A 20,376-nucleotide genomic window follows, 5' to 3' on the forward strand; every position below is an offset into this window, starting at 1 on the left:
AGATTCTAAGAGCTCTATCTTCGAAGAAAATTGTGGTAGACTAAAATTACACAATTTCGATCCAGCCCATGAGAAAGTATCTGTTGGTGGCGTTTTCTCCGCAACCAAAGCTTGAAAAAAGATGCCACTTGCACTGCTTGATTGGAAACGAATGCACCTTTCCATCGATGTGCAAGAAGCCGCAATACTCGACACTTTTTATTTTTTCAATTTTTCGAAAAAATCGTGGGCTAACCCCTTGTCTGAAAAAAATATTTTTTTCATCAATGTTCCTGACCCCATCGAGATATACATTAAAAGAAAGGTATTTTTAAGCTCTGTCCAAACCTGCAAACCAAAAGATTCTAAGAGCTCTATCTTCGAAGAAAATTTTGGTACACTAAAATTACACAATTTCGATCCAGCCCATGAGAAAGTATCTGTTGGTGGCGTTTTCTCCGCAACCAAAGCTTGAAAAAAGATGCGACTTGCACTGCTTCATTGGAAACGAATGCACCTTTCCATCGATGTGCAAGAAGCCGCAATACTCGACACTTTTTATTTTTTCAATTTTTCGATAAAATCGTGGGCTAACCCCTTGTCTGAAAAAAATATTTTTTTCATCAATGTTCCTGACCCCATCGAGATATACATTAAAAGAAAGGTATTTTTAAGCTCTGTCCAAACCTGCAAACCAAAAAATTCTAAGAGCTCTATCTTCGAAGAAAATTGTGGTAGACTAAAATTACACAATTTCGATCCAGCCCATGAGAAAGTATCTGTTGGTGGCGTTTTCTCCGCAACCAAAGCTTGAAAAAAGATGCGACTTGCACTGCTTCATTGGAAACGAATGCACCTTTCCATCGATGTGCAAGAAGCCGTAATACTCGACACTTTTTATTTTTTCAATTTTTCGATAAGATCGTGGGCTAACCCCTTGTCTGAAAAAAATATATTTTTCATCAATGTTCCTGACCCCATCGAGATATACATTAAAAGAAAGGTATTTTTAAGCTCTGTCCAAACCTGCAAACCAAAAGATTCTAAGAGCTCTATCTTCGAAGAAAATTGTGGTAGACTAAAATTACACAATTTCGATCCAGCCCATGAGAAAGTATCTGTTGGTGGCGTTTTCTCCGCAACCAAAGCTTGAAAAAAGATGCGACTTGCACTGCTTCATTGGAAACGAATGCACCTTTCCATCGATGTGCAAGAAGCCGCACTACTCGACACTTTTTATTTTTCAATTTTTCGAAAAAATCGTGGGCTAACCCCTTGTCTGGAAAAAATATTTTTTTCATCAATGTTCCTGACCCCATCGAGATATACATTAAAAGAAAGGTATTTTTAAGCTCTGTCCAAACCTGCAAACCAAAAAATTCTAAGAGCTCTATCTTCGAAGAAAATTGTGGTAGACTAAAATTACACAATTTCGATCCAGCCCATGAGAAAGTATCTGTTGGTGGCGTTTTCTCCGCAACCAAAGCTTGAAAAAAGATGCGACTTGCACTGCTTCATTGGAAACGAATGCACCTTTCCATCGATGTGCAAGAAGCCGTAATACTCGACACTTTTTATTTTTTCAATTTTTCGATAAAATCGTGGGCTAACCCCTTGTCTGAAAAAAATATTTTTTTCATCAATGTTCCTGACCCCATCGAGATATACATTAAAAGAAAGGTATTTTTAAGCTCTGTCCAAACCTGCAAACCAAAAGATTCTAAGAGCTCTATCTTCGAAGAAAATTGTGGTAGACTAAAATTACACAATTTCGATCCAGCCCATGAGAAAGTATCTGTTGGTGGCGTTTTCTCCGCAACCAAAGCTTGAAAAAAGATGCGACTTGCACTGCTTCATTGGAAACGAATGCACCTTTCCATCGATGTGCAAGAAGCCGCACTACTCGACACTTTTTATTTTTCAATTTTTCGAAAAAATCGTGGGCTAACCCCTTGTCTGAAAAAAATATTTTTTTCATCAATGTTGCTGACCCCATCGAGATATACATTAAAAGAAAGGTAAAGCTCTGTCCAAACCTGCAAACCAAAAAATTCTAAGAGCTCTATCTTCGAAGAAAATTGTGGTAGACTAAAATTACACAATTTCGATCCAGCCCATGAGAAAGTATCTGTTGGTGGCGTTTTCTCCGCAACCAAAGCTTGAAAAAAGATGCGACTTGCACTGCTTCATTGGAAACGAATGCACCTTTCCATCGATGTGCAAGAAGCCGCACTACTCGACACTTTTTATTTTTCAATTTTTCGAAAAAATCGTGGGCTAACCCCTTGTCTGAAAAAAATATTTTTTTCATCAATGTTCCTGACCCCATCGAGATATACATTAAAAGAAAGGTATTTTTAAGCTCTGTCCAAACCTGCAAACCAAAAGATTCTAAGAGCTCTATCTTCGAAGAAAATTGTGGTAGACTAAAATTACACAATTTCGATCCAGCCCATGAGAAAGTATCTGTTGGTGGCGTTTTCTCCGCAACCAAAGCTTGAAAAAAGATGCGACTTGCACTGCTTCATTGGAAACGAATGCACCTTTCCATCGATGTGCAAGAAGCCGCACTACTCGACACTTTTTATTTTTCAATTTTTCGAAAAAATCGTGGGCTAACCCCTTGTCTGAAAAAAATATTTTTTTCATCAATGTTCCTGACCCCATCGAGCTATACATTAAAAGAAAGGTATTTTTAAGCTCTGTCCAAACCTGCAAACCAAAAGATTCTAAGAGCTCTATCTTCGAAGAAAATTGTGGTACACTAAAATTACACAATTTCGATCCAGCCCATGAGAAAGTATCTGTTGGTGGCGTTTTCTCCGCAACCAAAGCTTGAAAAAAGATGCGACTTGCACTGCTTGATTGGAAACGAATGCACCTTTCCATCGATGTGCAAGAAGCCGCAATACTCGACACTTTTTATTTTTTCAATTTTTCGAAAAAATCGTGGGCTAACCCCTTGTCTGAAAAAAATATTTTTTTCATCAATGTTCCTGACCCCATCGAGATATACATTAAAAGAAAGGTATTTTTAAGCTCTGTCCAAACCTGCAAACCAAAAGATTCTAAGAGCTCTATCTTCGAAAAAAATTGTGGTAGACTAAAATTACACAATTTCGATCCAGCCCATGAGAAAGTATTTGTTGGTGGCGTTTTCTCCGCAACCAAAGCTTGAAAAAAGATGCGACTTGCACTGCTTCATTGGAAACGAATGCACTTTTCCATCGATGTGCAAGAAGCCGTAATACTCGACACTTTTTATTTTTTCAATTTTTCGATAAAATCGTGGGCTAACCCCTTGTCTGAAAAAAATATTTTTTTCATCAATGTTCCTGACCCCATCGAGATATACATTAAAAGAAAGGTATTTTTAAGCTCTGTCTAAACCTGCAAACCAAAAGATTCTAAGAGCTCTATCTTCGAAGAAAATTGTGGTAGACTAAAATTACACAATTTCGATCCAGCCCATGAGAAAGTATCTGTTGGTGGCGTTTTCTCCGCAACCAAAGCTTGAAAAAAGATGCGACTTGCACTGCTTGATTGGAAACGAATGCACCTTTCCATCGATGTGCAAGAAGCCGCAATACTCGACACTTTTTATTTTTTCAATTTTTCGAAAAAATCGTGGGCTAACCCCTTGTCTGAAAAAAATATTTTTTTCATCAATGTTCCTGACCCCATCGAGATATACATTAAAAGAAAGGTATTTTTAAGCTCTGTCCAAACCTGCAAACCAAAAGATTCTAAGAGCTCTATCTTCGAAGAAAATTGTGGTAGACTAAAATTACACAATTTCGATCCAGCCCATGAGAAAGTATCTGTTGGTGGCGTTTTCTCCGCAACCAAAGCTTGAAAAAAGATGCGACTTGCACTGCTTCATTGGAAACGAATGCACCTTTCCATCGATGTGCAAGAAGCCGCACTACTCGACACTTTTTATTTTTCAATTTTTCGAAAAAATCGTGGGCTAACCCCTTGTCTGAAAAAAATATTTTTTTCATCAATGTTCCTGACCCCATCGAGCTATACATTAAAAGAAAGGTATTTTTAAGCTCTGTCCAAACCTGCAAACCAAAAGATTCTAAGAGCTCTATCTTCGAAGAAAATTGTGGTACACTAAAATTACACAATTTCGATCCAGCCCATGAGAAAGTATCTGTTGGTGGCGTTTTCTCCGCAACCAAAGCTTGAAAAAAGATCCGACTTGCACTGCTTGATTGGAAACGAATGCACCTTTCCATCGATGTGCAAGAAGCCGCAATACTCGACACTTTTTATTTTTTCAATTTTTCGATAAAATCGTGGGCTAACCCCTTGTCTGAAAAAAATATTTGTTTTCATCAATGTTCCTGACCCCATCGAGATATACATTAAAAAAAAGGTATTTTTAAGCTCTGTCCAAACCTGCAAACCAAAAAATTCTAAGAGCTCTATCTTCGAAGAAAATTGTGGTAGACTAAAATTAAACAATTTCGATCCAGCCCATGAGAAAGTATCTGTTGGTGGCGTTTTCTCCGCAACCAAAGCTTGAAAAAAGATGCGACTTGCACTGCTTGATTGGATACGAATGCACCTTTCCATCGATGTGCAAGAAGCCGTAATACTCGACACTTTTTATTTTTTCAATTTTTCGATAAAATCGTGGGCTAACCCCTTGTCTGAAAAAAATATTTTTTTCATCAATGTTCCTGACCCCATCGAGATATACATTAAAAGAAAGGTATTTTTAAGCTCTGTCCAAACCTGCAAACCAAAAGATTCTAAGAGCTCTATCTTCGAAGAAAATTGTGGTAGACTAAAATTACACAATTTCGATCCAGCCCATGAGAAAGTATCTGTTGGTGGCGTTTTCTCCGCAACCAAAGCTTGAAAAAAGATGCGACTTGCACTGCTTCATTGGAAACGAATGCACCTTTCCATCGATGTGCAAGAAGCCGCACTACTCGACACTTTTTATTTTTCAATTTTTCGAAAAAATCGTGGGCTAACCCCTTGTCTGAAAAAAATATTTTTTTCATCAATGTTCCTGACCCCATCGAGCTATACATTAAAAGAAAGGTATTTTTAAGCTCTGTCCAAACCTGCAAACCAAAAGATTCTAAGAGCTCTATCTTCGAAGAAAATTGTGGTACACTAAAATTACACAATTTCGATCCAGCCCATGAGAAAGTATCTGTTGGTGGCGTTTTCTCCGCAACCAAAGCTTGAAAAAAGATGCGACTTGCACTGCTTGATTGGAAACGAATGCACCTTTCCATCGATGTGCAAGAAGCCGCAATACTCGACACTTTTTATTTTTTCAATTTTTCGAAAAAATCGTGGGCTAACCCCTTGTCTGAAAAAAATATTTTTTTCATCAATGTTCCTGACCCCATCGAGATATACATTAAAAGAAAGGTATTTTTAAGCTCTGTCCAAACCTGCAAACCAAAAGATTCTAAGAGCTCTATCTTCGAAAAAAATTGTGGTAGACTAAAATTACACAATTTCGATCCAGCCCATGAGAAAGTATTTGTTGGTGGCGTTTTCTCCGCAACCAAAGCTTGAAAAAAGATGCGACTTGCACTGCTTCATTGGAAACGAATGCACTTTTCCATCGATGTGCAAGAAGCCGTAATACTCGACACTTTTTATTTTTTCAATTTTTCGATAAAATCGTGGGCTAACCCCTTGTCTGAAAAAAATATTTTTTTCATCAATGTTCCTGACCCCATCGAGATATACATTAAAAGAAAGGTATTTTTAAGCTCTGTCCAAACCTGCAAACCAAAAGATTCTAAGAGCTCTATCTTCGAAGAAAATTGTGGTAGACTAAAATTACACAATTTCGATCCAGCCCATGAGAAAGTATCTGTTGGTGGCGTTTTCTCCGCAACCAAAGCTTGAAAAAAGATGCGACTTGCACTGCTTGATTGGAAACGAATGCACCTTTCCATCGATGTGCAAGAAGCCGCAATACTCGACACTTTTTATTTTTTCAATTTTTCGAAAAAATCGTGGGCTAACCCCTTGTCTGAAAAAAATATTTTTTTCATCAATGTTCCTGACCCCATCGAGATATACATTAAAAGAAAGGTATTTTTAAGCTCTGTCCAAACCTGCAAACCAAAAGATTCTAAGAGCTCTATCTTCGAAGAAAATTGTGGTACACTAAAATTACACAATTTCGATCCAGCCCATGAGAAAGTATTTGTTGGTGGCGTTTTCTCCGCAACCAAAGCTTGAAAAAAGATGCGACTTGCACTGCTTCATTGGAAACGAATGCACTTTTCCATCGATGTGCAAGAAGCCGTAATACTCGACACTTTTTATTTTTTCAATTTTTCGATAAAATCGTGGGCTAACCCCTTGTCTGAAAAAAATATTTGTTTTCATCAATGTTCCTGACCCCATCGAGATATACATTAAAAGAAAGGTATTTTTAAGCTCTGTCCAAACCTGCAAACCAAAAAATTCTAAGAGCTCTATCTTCGAAGAAAATTGTGGTAGACTAAAATTACACAATTTCGATCCAGCCCATGAGAAAGTATCTGTTGGTGGCGTTTTCTCCGCAACCAAAGCTTGAAAAAAGATGCGACTTGCACTGCTTGATTGGAAACGAATGCACCTTTCCATCGATGTGCAAGAAGCCGCAATACTCGACACTTTTTATTTTTTCAATTTTTCGATAAAATCGTGGGCTAACCCCTTGTCTGAAAAAAATATTTGTTTTCATCAATGTTCCTGACCCCATCGAGATATACATTAAAAGAAAGGTATTTTTAAGATCTGTCCAAACCTGCAAACCAAAAGATTCTAAGAGCTCTATCTTCGAAGAAAATTGTGGTACACTAAAATTACACAATTTCGCTCCAGCCCATGATAAAGGATCCGTTGGGGGCGTTTTCTCCGCAACCAAGCCTTGGAAACCAAATGAATGCACCTTTCCAGCGATGTTGAAGCCTTTGCAATCATTTTCCCCCTCTTCTAGAAAAGCCTGATTTAAAAATTAGAAAACTTACAATTAATTTTGTTTAAAAGGTTTATTTTCATTTTTTCTTAATTTTTTTGTTTATTTTTTGTTTAATTTTTCTCTTCTTATTTTGGTTTTTGTTTTATTAATGTATTTACAAACAATGGGAGAGTATTTGTGTGCTTGCATAGGTATAATACATACATCTCATTCATTACAATATTAGTTTTGTATCAATTTTTGTTTTTAATTTATTTAGCAAATTACAGTGATCTTATTTCTTGTTTTGTCTAAGTTGTATGATATAAACATTTTATTCTTTATTTCAATTACATTTTTATTTGAATATTTCCTATTAGTTTATTTATAATTAAGATTTTTGATTTCCAAGATTTAGTTTTGTTTTAAAATTTAAAAAACAAAATAAAAAAAAAACAATAAATACTTTTTAATTTTGTTTTTGTATAATTTAGTTTTTCTTTTCTTTTGCATTCAAAATGAGGTTAACATTATTAATTTTTTCTTTCTCTTGTTAAGCATTGAAATTGCATAAAATGATTTATTTGTATACTTTGTTAATAAAACATTGAAATTATAAATTTCTTCTTGATTGAATTTATTTAGCAAAGAAAATAATTGATATTGATTTTTTTAAATTTTATTTGTTTTTAACTTTGGCAGTCGATATGTATTTAGTTGCATTTATTGCTTAAATTTATGTTTTTGTTTAAATAAAAAGTAATTTGTTTATTTTGTTGATGTTTAATGTTGTCGAGTGTGAGAGATGGCGGCGGTAAGTTAATCTAAGGACCTAGAACGTAGCGAGGTGACACAAGAAGTGATTGTCAAATTTTATTATTTCGATATGTCGAAAAAAGAATTTAAGACTTGTCTTTGTTCGCTTTAAATTTTTCAAATGTCGGATGTATCAAAGCAATGTCATAAGTTTTGTGGGAAAAGACAACTAAGACCTTTACTATTTGAATTTTCAAGTTTAAAGAGAAGTTGGGAAGTCAATTGAGTAGCACCAAATTTCGACTAAACCAGTAGTTTCAAAAATGTTCACTAACTTTTTCAAAAATAGTAAATAGAGCGGTATAGTTTTATGCTGGACGATATTAAAGAAGAGGATTTGGTCCTGGGCACTTTCGGTAGAAATTTGCTTCGCCGGATATTTAGTACTATTTAGAAAGAAATATTTAGAATTTTAAGACCTGTATAAAGATGTTGATGTAGTCCAAAGATGCAAAGCACGCCGCCGACTTAATTAGCTCGGCCACATCGAGCTAATGGACAATAAACTCTCTAGTAACGAAAATCTTTGAATCCCAGGCCCCGGGTTCGAGACGACAAGGAAGACCGAACATCCGATATAGGGAGCAGCAAGTTGCTAGTTCAAAAGCGCCTCGATTCGAAGACTGAAAGAAGCTTGCAAGGGACCGCAAAGTATGGAAGAACAAATATCTCACGCTGAGACCCTCCTTGATCAGGAGCCGAAAAAGTAATTGAGTAAGTAAACCCTTATATGTTCGATAGCACCCCTAAGATGAGAAACTCTTGACACAGTTTTTTCATGCTCTAGGTAAGGAACTAGATGAACTGATTGGCCATTATCAGTTTGGCATAAGGTCTGGAAAATCTACCATCGACCATATTTTCACTCTACGCCAGATTCTGTAGAAGACCATAGAATATATCGTCGATATGCATCATTTTATAGTCGATTTCAAAGCAGTCTATGACAGTGTCAACAGGAACGAACTACACCGTGCCATGTCGAGTTTTGGGATTCCTGCCAAACTGATACGACTTATAAGGATGACGTTGGAAAATTCTAGTTGCTGCGTCAAAATCGGTAGAGACTCACCCGAAACCTTCGAAACCACCAGAAGACTTCGACAAGGCGATGCGCTGTCATGTAGATACTTCAATAGAGTGGTACGCCAACACCAATGGCATCATCTTTCAAATATTCATACAATATCTTGGATATGCAGATGACTTCGACATTATGGGAAGAACCAAACGAGCAGCTACTGGTGTCTTTTTGGATACCGAGCGAATAAAATGTGTCTTGTGATTGTCGAACACAAAACGAAGTATCTACTGTCATCGAAAAGAGTCGATTCACATCTTAAACTTGCTAATTCCAGTTGAGGAATAACGCCCTATCGCGAAGTAGCAAGGAGACATTCTACACAACCTTAATCATCCCAGTTTTACTGCATGGTGCCGAAGTACCGACTCTTTCCCAGGTTGATGAAGGATCCTTTGGTATCTTCGAGAGGAAGGTACGATATACATATGGACCAATTTTATTACGTTTTCAACGATTAAGATGGCTAGATCATGTAGAGCGCATGAACATCGAAGCTCAAGCCCGTATGGTATTAAATGCTAAGTCTGAAAGAAGCAAAGGCAGACGTCATCTTTGGTGTAGTTATCAAGTTAAGGCCCACACATTCGAAACTAGAGTCAGCAAGCTAGAGCTCGAGTAAGCTGGCTTGATCTATTTCTTAAGGCTCAGGAGCACTATGCGCTGTAGGGCGGGTCAGCTAAAGTGATTAATGTTAGGAATTTAAATCCCCTTACCTACACCTAGGCTATTTTGATATAGAATACTTCTTGCTCTTTGTGACCGTCCGTCGAGTAGCTGGAAGCTTAGACTATGTTTATAAAACCGCCGTCTTAGACTTTCTATTAAAAATAAACCCTACCTCAACTACAATCTAAGCTCCTTAGATACTCTCAGATAATGTTTAGTAGATACTTTAAACTCTGATAGTGTTATTCCCTAATAGGGTAAACTATCTCTTTACCTTCACAAAAAAACCGAAAAATAATGATGCAATGCTCCTGACAGACAACATACCTTTACCTTAATGCCTCAAGTTAGGGGAGTTCAGGCTAAACATCGTGCATACTCTATTATTATAAAAGCTAACAAACTTCTTTAATACAAATTCTATAAAGTACATACACTCCATTTTGTCTGAACATAAAATTTGTTTACTAATGACGTTGAACAGGTTGTCATGTAATTGGAAGCGATTAGTTGAGAAACATGATTTCGAAGGTACTACCAGGCCAGGAAAATAATAACAACCATGTTCGTTATATACCAAAGAATAGACTTTAGCTATCTACAATCTTATAAATGAAGGTATCTCAGAATGTATCTACAATATTATAATATAAACTTTAACCTTTCCTTTGGGTAGGATTTCAGTAAATCTTAATGCACATGTCGGCAAGTGCACTGCCATTATACTCATACTGAACTACATACAGTTGTGGCAAAAAAAATAGAGCTCGAAATGGTTTTTCGGGATAGATGAAAGAAAAATTGTGTTGTATGGTGCCAGAAGTTCGTGGTCATAAGTTAGAAGACTCCAAAATTCCTAACTCAACCCTGAAAATACATCAAGAACTATAAACACGGGGGATCTAGAATAATAAACTGGAGAAGTTTTTCATATAAAGACGTGTCCCATCTTTTTGTAACGATACTGGAGGATGAGACGTTTCCTTGTACATCTAACGAAATTGGAAAACCAACTGAAGTATATCAGCAAACTAGCCAAGAAATGCTTCTGGATATCGAAGTTGAAGTTATGAAAGTTGAAAACCCATTTAAAACTCTTTGGGCAGACGTTAAGTCGGAAGTGTCTCGATGCAATCCAAGCATCTGGAATATCGTTGAAAGCTGCTGGAAATCAATTCCTGTTATCGATTCTATGTCAAGACGCTTTGTTTATCAAAATGGATGAAATGCCATCAAATATTGATTTGGAGTAGAAAATTGTGTTGTATGGTGCCAGAAGTTCGTGGTCATAAGTTAGAAGACTCCAAAATTCCTAACTCAACCCTGAAAATACATCAAGAACTATAAACACGAGGGATCTAGAATAATAAACTGGAGAAGTTTTTCATATAAAGACGTGTCCCATCTTTTTGTAAAGATACTGGAGGATGAGACGTTTCCTTGTACATCTAACGAAATTGGAAAACCAACTGAAGTATATCAGCAAACTAGCCAAGAAATGCTTCTGGATATCGAAGTTGAAGTTATGAAAGTTGAAAACCCATTTAAAACTCTTTGGGTAGACGTTAAGTCGGAAGTGTCTCGATGCAAGCCAAGCATCTGGAATATCTTTGAAAGCTGCTGGAAATCAATACCTGTCATCGATTCTATGTCAGAAACTTTACAGCTGTTAATTAAAATTAAAGAAATGCTGTCAAATATTGATTTGGAGTAGAATTTTCTTGATTAGCAAGTTTTCAAAAATGTATTTGAAATATCTTACGAAATAAAAAGAATAGAAAACAATATTGTTGTTTAGTAAATTTTAAGGCTTAAAATCTTTAACAGGAGTCAACTGTATTCGGTTCTTCTTCAGTTCTTTCACTAAAGTGTGTGAAGTTTTGCAGTGTTTATCTTTTTTTGACCGCCGCTGTAAAACACATATTTCTGACTTAGAGTTATTTGAATTTGTGGAATATAAACTACTTCATGTTATTATATTGTCCAAGCAAAATGCATAAGAAAATGTCAATTGTATTCTGAAAAACATTATATTCACTTCACAAAGAACTGTCAGGATTATTGAAATATACAAAAACACACATAAGAATATATCAGTTTATGTATAAAACGAGCATAAGTATTACAATGGAAAATGTTTTGGATTACACAAAACTTGTCTATACACATTCACAAGGATTTAAAAATGTTTTTCTTTTTCTGATAACCGAAAGGACGAGGATTTTTAGTATCACAAATAATTCGTACGAGTGTATGTGTGGGAACATGCATAACAACAGGATGAATGTTGCGAAAAGTTTTGTATATGTTGGTAGAATAAAATTCACAACAATCAATATTACGTGCTGATGTCGGAAATGAAGACTTTCGGCATTAAGAATTTTTGAATAAATTGTCACTATTTAGATTTCAAAATATGACATAGTGAAAAGTTTATGAATTATTTTTGTGTATTAGTTTTATTTTATTCTTTCAAAAATTCAATCGTGAAAAGTTGAAAGACAGATGGTGTTGTATGCGCTGGAAAGCCTCAATGAATTTGCATGTTTGTCGGGAAAAGTTGACTGAGAAAGTTCGACATTGCTGAAATATAGGCTACAAAGTTTGGATTTGGTGAGGATTTGAACTATTGTTCATCAATATGCCTCTGAAGTTGAAGGAGTTTTAAGTCTTTGAAAATAAAGGCATTAGGTCAGAATCGAAGGATTTTCCAATAAGAGGTTGTATTTTTCTTAGCCCACTATGTGGGCAGTTGTAACTTTTCAAGCTGTCTATTGACATTTGATAAGTCAAAACTACGTCATTCTGTTAAAAATTACTACAAAAATAGTGAAAAGTTTGAACTTTTGGGTTGTCGTTAAGAATGTTCTTGGCCCGGCAATAGTTAAATTGGTGGACAAAACTATCATGTCTTTATATCAGCCCTATTACGAATTCCATCGTATTCGGAAACCTCTACGAATTCCAAAAAAAAACTATTATCAAATACGTTTGTAGAAGAAAATCTCATACAATTTTGTATTACGAACGGATTTCCTGATACGGTTTTTCGGGATTCGTAAAAGTTTTCCATTGCGATGGAATTCGTGAGTGGCCTGTATTATTGATGTAAACAAAAGAAACCGTGTGACTCAAAACCTCAAGAGCAACTGATAGTACTGCTGCTGTAGCCCGTAGGCTTGACAAAAACTCCAGGTCGATTCTTCGTCGACCTGTGGAATAAGGGATTTCATAAAAGGCATTGCACAGTAATGCATAAAGATTAAGGTCTTACTGCTTGTTTCGTTTAGTAAGAATGTTTTCCTGATTCTTTCTCAAAGATTGATCTGAAGGGACCATAAAGATATTTATAATTAATTCTTTAAGTTTGTTTAAATTGAGGTCACGTGGAGAATAAGGTCTGTGGAAATGCTGTATAATCGTTTGAAGACCTTAAGGATGGAATTGGTGAAGTTATAGAACAACATAAAGCTGAAAATGAGAGAATTTCTCATCCTCTTTAAAATGAAATAAGCATCCATAGATTTTATTTAAAAGAATAATCTTTTTTTTTTAAATATCAAAATGAAGATTCCTATTGGAAAATAATAAAAAAAGTACGCTGAGCAATATTCTTTCTGAAAAACAATTGACCGTATTTCAAAATGTCAGCACCAAAGTTTGAACAAATTTCTAGTAAAAAATCAGAAATATTAGAGAATCAAGGAACAATTTAGTTCAAATGATTTTGGATTGCTTCCGAAAACCTAAGATTCTTCTAAATTCATACATTTATTTTTGAGAGAATAATCCCACTAATTACTTTTTCCCATGATTCAAACTTATATCACAAAAACACGTGTCTTTAATTTGAAAAGGATATTAACATTACCGTTTCGAGTAAAATTTATAGAATTTTGTATTCTTATCAGATGAAAATAAACAAACGTTTAAGTGGAAAAGATTATATCGTACATCGTTGTTACTCCTTTTTCTGATTCAAAAACTTCAGCTGTTTTTAGTTCAATGGAAAAGATTATTAAAGCTTTTTCATGGAATTGAAACTAAATACGTATTTTAATTCGAAATAAATGTTTTAAATTTTTCCATGAGTTATCTTCCAATTAAATTTTGTATGTTCTTTAAAATCATGTGAGGAAAATAGGGATCCAGGAGAAAAGCAGCTCGCTTTCGTTTCGAAGAAAACCTTAATGCATTTGACGATAGTGCAAAATTTGTCTGAAAATAAAAGTTTTAGAAAAGACTTAAAGCTTAATATTCAATTGAGAAAATTCTTTTAAAATTAAATATTTGATACCTAAAAAAAAATAGGATTTCAATAGGATTTTTGGATTGGTTCAGCAGTTTGAAACAATATCAGAAATATTTCGGAAAAACTCGAGTTCACAGAAACTTCTGGGTTGCAAGTGTGAAAAGAGGTTGAAAATGTAGTATATTTCAAAAACAACTGATAAAACTAAAATTTTCGAATATTGTATGGAAGGAAATATTTATTTTCTATTAAGCAATGAAAGGCGCATCTTCCCGAAGTTTCTTGATTGCGGAAACATTACAATTGACAGATGTTTTCACATTTTATTTTCTACTACTATTCCCATAATTCGCCTTTTATCATAAGGATTCATCACATGAGAGGCAATTTTGTGTTTTTCATTGTTAAAAGGGCCACTAAAAACAATATATTCTAAATGGAAAAACCAAGCAAAAACAACAACGCAACGCATCAGCAGGGAAAAAGTGATGTGAAATTTTAAAGCTTTTATATTCCCTAAACGTAGGCGGATTTCTATGAAACTGGTTAACTTCGTGTTTTAGGGCGTCATAGAACTTTAGAGAGAAATTTGACATTTCCTTTAGAAAAAAATTATAAAATTAGTTAAGGTTTAAACAAACGAAAAAGAGAAGAGATACTATATATAATTTTCTATTAATGGACTTCAATAAAAGGATTCTCCTCAGTTTGTCGAAAATAACAAAATGTATTCAATATTAGAATTGGAAAATAATGATTACTACATTTCAACTACAAGTAATTGAACTTTCTTTCCTTACAATTATACTTGTCATTGTAATTGAAAAATGTAATAACTCATTACCTGTAATTTAAAACTGTAATGGTTTCATTCCTGTTTTTGAGTGACAGCACTTTAAAAGTCAAGGTAGTTATTAATTTTTTTATGGCTGAAACACAAATAGGCTTTAAATTCGGCTTCGCCTGACGTTTACGAGTTTACCAATAGGAATTCAATCACAATTAAGCTTCGACCTCACGTTTCATTTGACATAAGTAATTAAAAGAACGTAATGTTACGTAATGTTTTCAATTATCTGAACATTTGCTTTGTCTGACAGCTCAACGGTAGTAAAAAAATGTCAACAAACAAAATATTTGCTCTTTGGAGGGATGAATAAATAGAAATGTCATTCAAAGCAACCTCGAAGCAGGCCCAACGTAACGTAGACAAAGCCGGATCGTAATTAAAAGAACGTAATATTACGTAATGTGACTTAAAACGGAAGCTCTAGTTCAAATTTGCTGAACATTTGCTTTGACTGACAGCTCAACAGCTGTACAAAAGTCAATAAACAAAATACATTTACTTTTGGAGAGATTCCCATTGGTTATTATGTAGGTGTGTAAGCTACTTCCGCGTCTTTATGTCGGTTCAGACGACATAAAGGACTTGAAAAGTTTCTAGCATCTGATTGGCCAGTTGTCAACTTTATTGAAAAGTTGACTGGAAAATTAGTCAAGAAAAATCTCCCAAATTATCAAGTTAAGACAACTTATGTCAAAATGACAATTGATCATGTTTTTTCATTTAACCGAAAGCTGAACTTTATTACTCTATGTTTTATTTATTTTCTGCACAAAGCCGAACTTTATTACTCTATGTTTTATTTATTTTCTGTACACCTTTATTTTAAGCATTAAAGGTAATAAGCTTCCTTGTAAATTTGGAAAAAAAATTAGTAAGATTTCTTTACAACACCAAATACAAATCGTGATAGTATCTTGCTTGAGATTGTAGCTTGCTTGAGAAGTGTTCTGTAGACAATAATGAACTACCAAAATTCTTGTACTATGAACTTGAAGTAGAGCTTTTTTGAAGTAAAATTCTGAATTTTGAATTTATGACTCTTAAAAAACTAACTTGTTGCCTAAGTCAAAATGTACGTTCAAAGAATGAAGTTGACTGCAAATAAAGGTCTTTATGTTGTCTGAACCTGCCCATTCAAAGCAACCTCGAAGCAGGCTCAACGTAACGCAGACGAAGTCGAAGCTGAAGCCTGTTTGTGTTGCAGACATTAATGATTAAATAATTTATCAATCCAAAGAATAAAAAAAAGAACTTAGTATTTCAGGAAACTATTTTGACAATGTGCTGGAAAGGTAAACGGTCTTAATTCGACCCAAGAGTTCACAATATATTTTTCTTTTTTACCAACGTTATAATAAATATTTTAAAACAAGGAAGTTTTGGTAAAATAGCTTAAGTTTAATTCGTAAGGTTTTGCAAAAGGGTAAAACTACTTAAGTTGATGTTGATTCGTCTTAAGTATGAATGTATTGTATTTAATTCGACAATTGTCAAAAATGATTTTAATAAGTTCTTTTTATGTTCGATATCAAAAAAGTTAAATGCTTTATATCCACTTAAGATATTTTACCACAAAACTTTTCTCGCATTAACATTTTTTATATTGACTCGAGATGCTTTAATATACTCGTATTTGATAAATTAAAATCACAATATTGGTTAAGTCGACCTTAAAACATCTAAGGATAGTTCGTAAATGAAAAACTAGAAAAGTTTATGTGGTAAAAGGACTTAAGTCAAAGAAAACACTTATTAATGTATTCAATGCTACTGAAAATTGTATTATTATTTCAAAATTAAATTGCAAATTAAAAATACACTTCCTGGAAAACTGTTAAAATAGACTTAAGAGCTTTTACCTTCCGAATACAGTTGTTGATATCACTTAAAATGTGAATAATGTAAATGATGATTACTTATATTTTGTGGCATGATTACTTTTTCCAGTAATTTGTTGGTCAATACTTTTGTGTTCAATTACATATAATTAATTGACAGTAATTGGCGCTTTTTAATAACATGTAATTGAAATTCTTCAATTACATTTTAAAGTAATTGAAAAAGTGTATTCATATTTGAATTACAAGTAATTGTAATTGATTTATTTTGTAATCATTTTTTCCCAACTCTTTTGATTTATGTACAAAGGAAACTATCTTTTGACTTTTTTAACGAGGGCTCTTTTTATTTTTGAATCTCGACCCCGAGAGTATAGAAAAATTAAGGACCTAAGCGGGATTTAAAAATCTACCATTTGCAGGACCTTACAATATCCTAAAACAAGTATTCATGAAAAATGAGTTTGAAGTTGGGTTTAGACATTTTGAAAAACTACCAATAAACTAAAAAATAGAAGAAGAAAATTGTCAATCCTACCCTGACTCGACCCCATAAAATTAATAGTTACTGTTGCGCGTTGCTGGTGCTGGAGCGACAGCCTTAACAAGTGCTTGATGAATTTGTCACCATCCCAGGAATGGAGCAACGATTTGATAAATGACTCTTTTGCAGTCTCATACATCGTTCCTAGGATTGCTTTTTATATTTGTTTGTGTCTGTTGCGTAGATATGTACATTTTCCATTCATGTCAGAAGTGCTTTGTTTCAATGAAATGAAGAAGGGAAGAGGCCCTGGATGGTGGTGATAGCAATCTCTAGAAATCTCCCTCTCCAGTGGTGAACACAGGTGAATGGAACAAATCTTCCTTTTTGTCCTTCGTTACTAGGTCCTTGATTGGGGTGAGAAAAAGAACTTGCTTTTTCTGTTTTTTTTGTGTCTTATTTCGTCGTTTTGTTTTATGTTTTTATGTTTTGTTTTTGTTTTTAAAGCAAAATGGCAACTGAATTGTGTTGTGATTGTAAATGACAAGGATAATACGAGTAGTAATGTTATAATTAAATATTTAAAATAGTAGTATGTATGATTGTGAAAGATTGTTTGCACATACATTACATACATTTTTTTTTTTATATTTACACATAATATTCATTTATACGAGTATTTCTTTTTTTATAATTGTTATTATTTATATAAATTACAAATTTATTCGTCCTAATTTAAATCAAATATAATTTTCATCTTTTTCTTCCTTTTCTTCATCTTTCTCTATATAACAATGTTTATTATTTTTGTTTTGTTCTCCTATAATTATATCAACTTTCTTTTGCTTTTTAATAATAATTATTATAATTAATTAATTATGATTATTTTTTTACAGTCAATTTTGCAGCTTGGAATAACGTGAATGTAAAGCTGTTCCGTTAGCTATATTTTAATATATGTATTTTATTATTTTTTGTTTTCTTATCATTTTCTTTTGTCTTCATTAACTAAGCATAAAATTTACAAAAATTGTGTATAAAATATTCTTTTTACATAATTGTTTTTTTTTTTTTTTCTTAATTTTTTTATATTTTTTTTAAATTAATTCATTTTTTTTCTTGTCTGTATTTTTTTTTGTTTGTTGAGTGTATAATAATTTTATTTAAATATAATTTTGGTTGTTTTTTAAAAAATGTATATTATTATTATGTTCATCTTAATGTTTAAACGTAAAATTATACAAAATAATTGTGTGTGTATGCTTAGTGGTCTAATAAACAAAAAATTTAATATTTAAACTTACACAAATAAAATTTAAACAATCAAAAAAATAATAATAATATAATTAAAAAAAAAAAATTGTAAAAGTAGCTAGGAATTTGTTTTTTGTTTTTTTTTCTCTATTTTTGTTGTTGTTTTTGTAAATTTAATTTTCTTGCTTTTGATGTTTGATAGAAAGAAATTTTATTTCAAAACTAGGATTAAACTTATCTGTAGGTTGTGTAAATGAATCGCTAGCTACCCACAAGTTCGATTTGGCGATATTTTTTTCTTAGGTTGGATACCGGATCCCGATAGAGCACTGGATCGAGACGGAGATTGGAACGTAATAGGGGCATGTAACTGAAAATAGAAATGAAAAATAGAGATTTAAAAATTGTTTGTGTTGATAAATGTAAATTTTTGAATAAAATAAAATATACAGAGCTCGAAAAGATTTATGCTTTTTTTTTTTAATTCTTCGTTTATAAGACTTTTGTGGATCTGTTTGATACTTAAAAATTACATAAGCAGACCTGTGTCATTTTTTTAACTATTAACATCTGCTCAAGGGGTTATTAGAGGAAAAAAGGGTAGTATTAGAGAGGAGATAAGTGTGCCATTGGTCTAAGTGTTTTGAATATCAAAATAAGAGGGAGAACATTTTACATTCTTAATGTGTGACTAAAAAAGGATGTCAATAATACGTTTACAATTAAGCTCAAGGTTAATGTAATGAGCATTTCTGGTAGTGCAAGCATAAAGACTGAATACTTTTAGGTACGGGGGGGTTGTAATCGACTAATTCGAAAAGACATTGCTTTTTTTTAAAAATGTAGGTGAAATAACGAAAGGCAAGAAACATTGCGGAGGTGTTCGAGTGATGTAAACGTTTTATCTATTATTTTCGATACTTTCTAAAAGATAAAACTTGTTTAAGGGGCACCCAAATATAAGAGTTATATTCAAGTTTCTAAAGATATGCATTCGATAGCCAGTCAATACTACAAAATACAGAATTGTAAGACCGAAATTACTTCGAACTAAAGACAATAGAATGTGGTATACCGCAGGGAAGTGTCCTAGGACCTTTGTATTTATTATATACAAGAGATAATTCAGTGGAAACCTACACTGTTTCATGCTAGGTATGAAACATTGCGAAGGTGTTCGAGTGATGTAAATGTTTCGCCTATCATTGTCGAGGTATTTTTTTGGATGCTTTTTAAAAGATTAAACAAAAAACTGCAAAATGTCAGTCATGGACATGGTCGTATCGGTAAGCACCGCAAGGATCCTGGAGGTCGCGGTAACGATAGTGGTATGGAACATCACCGCATCAACTTCGACAAATACCATTACGGTTACTTCGGTAAAGTTGGTATGAGGAACTTCCATTTGAGGAGACAGCACAAGTTCTGCCCATCAATCAATTTGGATAAATTGTGCTCTCTTGTTGGTGGCGATAAGTACGCCGAACTCGCAAAGGAGAAGAGTGAAAAGGCTTCAGTCGTTGACTTGGTTCAATTCGGCTTCTACAAATTGTTGGGTCGATTGCCCAAATAAGTGAGTTATATTTAAGTTATGGACGAATTAATGCTTTGTAAGATACAGCTAGATAGCTGTAGTTAGATTTTTTGTATCGTCAGAGAAAAACGAGAAACCTAGCAGAATTTCTCTAAATGTCGAGTATGTAATCATTGCGTAAGGGTTGATCGGTGAAACACATACCGATTGCTGAAAGTGTCAAAGAATCATGGGAGTAGGTTAAGCTTTAAACATAAGAGACAGTATTGAGTTTATAGAGCATTCAATTCTATACGGTTTACAATTACAAATTGGAAATTGCTGTAGAAGTCAGAATTATAATAAGCTTATTAAACAATGCCATTTCGACATCCGAAAGACAAGGGTGTGAATCTAGATATGAATATGAAAAGGTGAGGATACTGTCGAGATCGAAAAAGTTTAATGGATTAGAAGTGGCACGCAAGAGATCGTTCTGAATATAAGGAAGAAAGCCCAAGACAAACGGAGCCCTGGGGGCACGGTTACTTTTGGGGACACTTTAGTGTCATTTTGATACCCTTTCAGCGGTCGACACTTTCTTTAAATTTAGTTACACTTTGGACATTTTTTTCAACAGAACAATCAATTTCTTCGATAAACGGAACGCAACCAATCAAAATTCCAAAAAATTAGTAAAAGAGTA

General features: G+C 33.7%; 1 protein-coding gene across 1 annotated transcript in view; it reads right to left on the reverse strand.

Moving 5' to 3' along the window:
- Positions 1 to 7,461: 7,461 nt before the first annotated feature.
- LOC129940208 (exostosin-1) overlaps positions 7,462 to 20,376 on the reverse strand; it is a 494,844-nt gene continuing 481,929 nt past the window's right edge. Inside the window, exon 10 of the mRNA XM_056048470.1 lies at positions 7,462 to 18,527. Within this exon, the coding sequence (XP_055904445.1) occupies positions 18,419 to 18,527 (109 nt within the window). The 3' untranslated portion in view covers positions 7,462 to 18,418. The remainder of the gene's footprint in view (positions 18,528 to 20,376) is intronic.

Source organism: Eupeodes corollae, chromosome 1 (genome assembly GCF_945859685.1).
Source record: "Eupeodes corollae chromosome 1, idEupCoro1.1, whole genome shotgun sequence".
NCBI classification, from domain to species: Eukaryota; Metazoa; Arthropoda; class Insecta; order Diptera; family Syrphidae; genus Eupeodes; species Eupeodes corollae.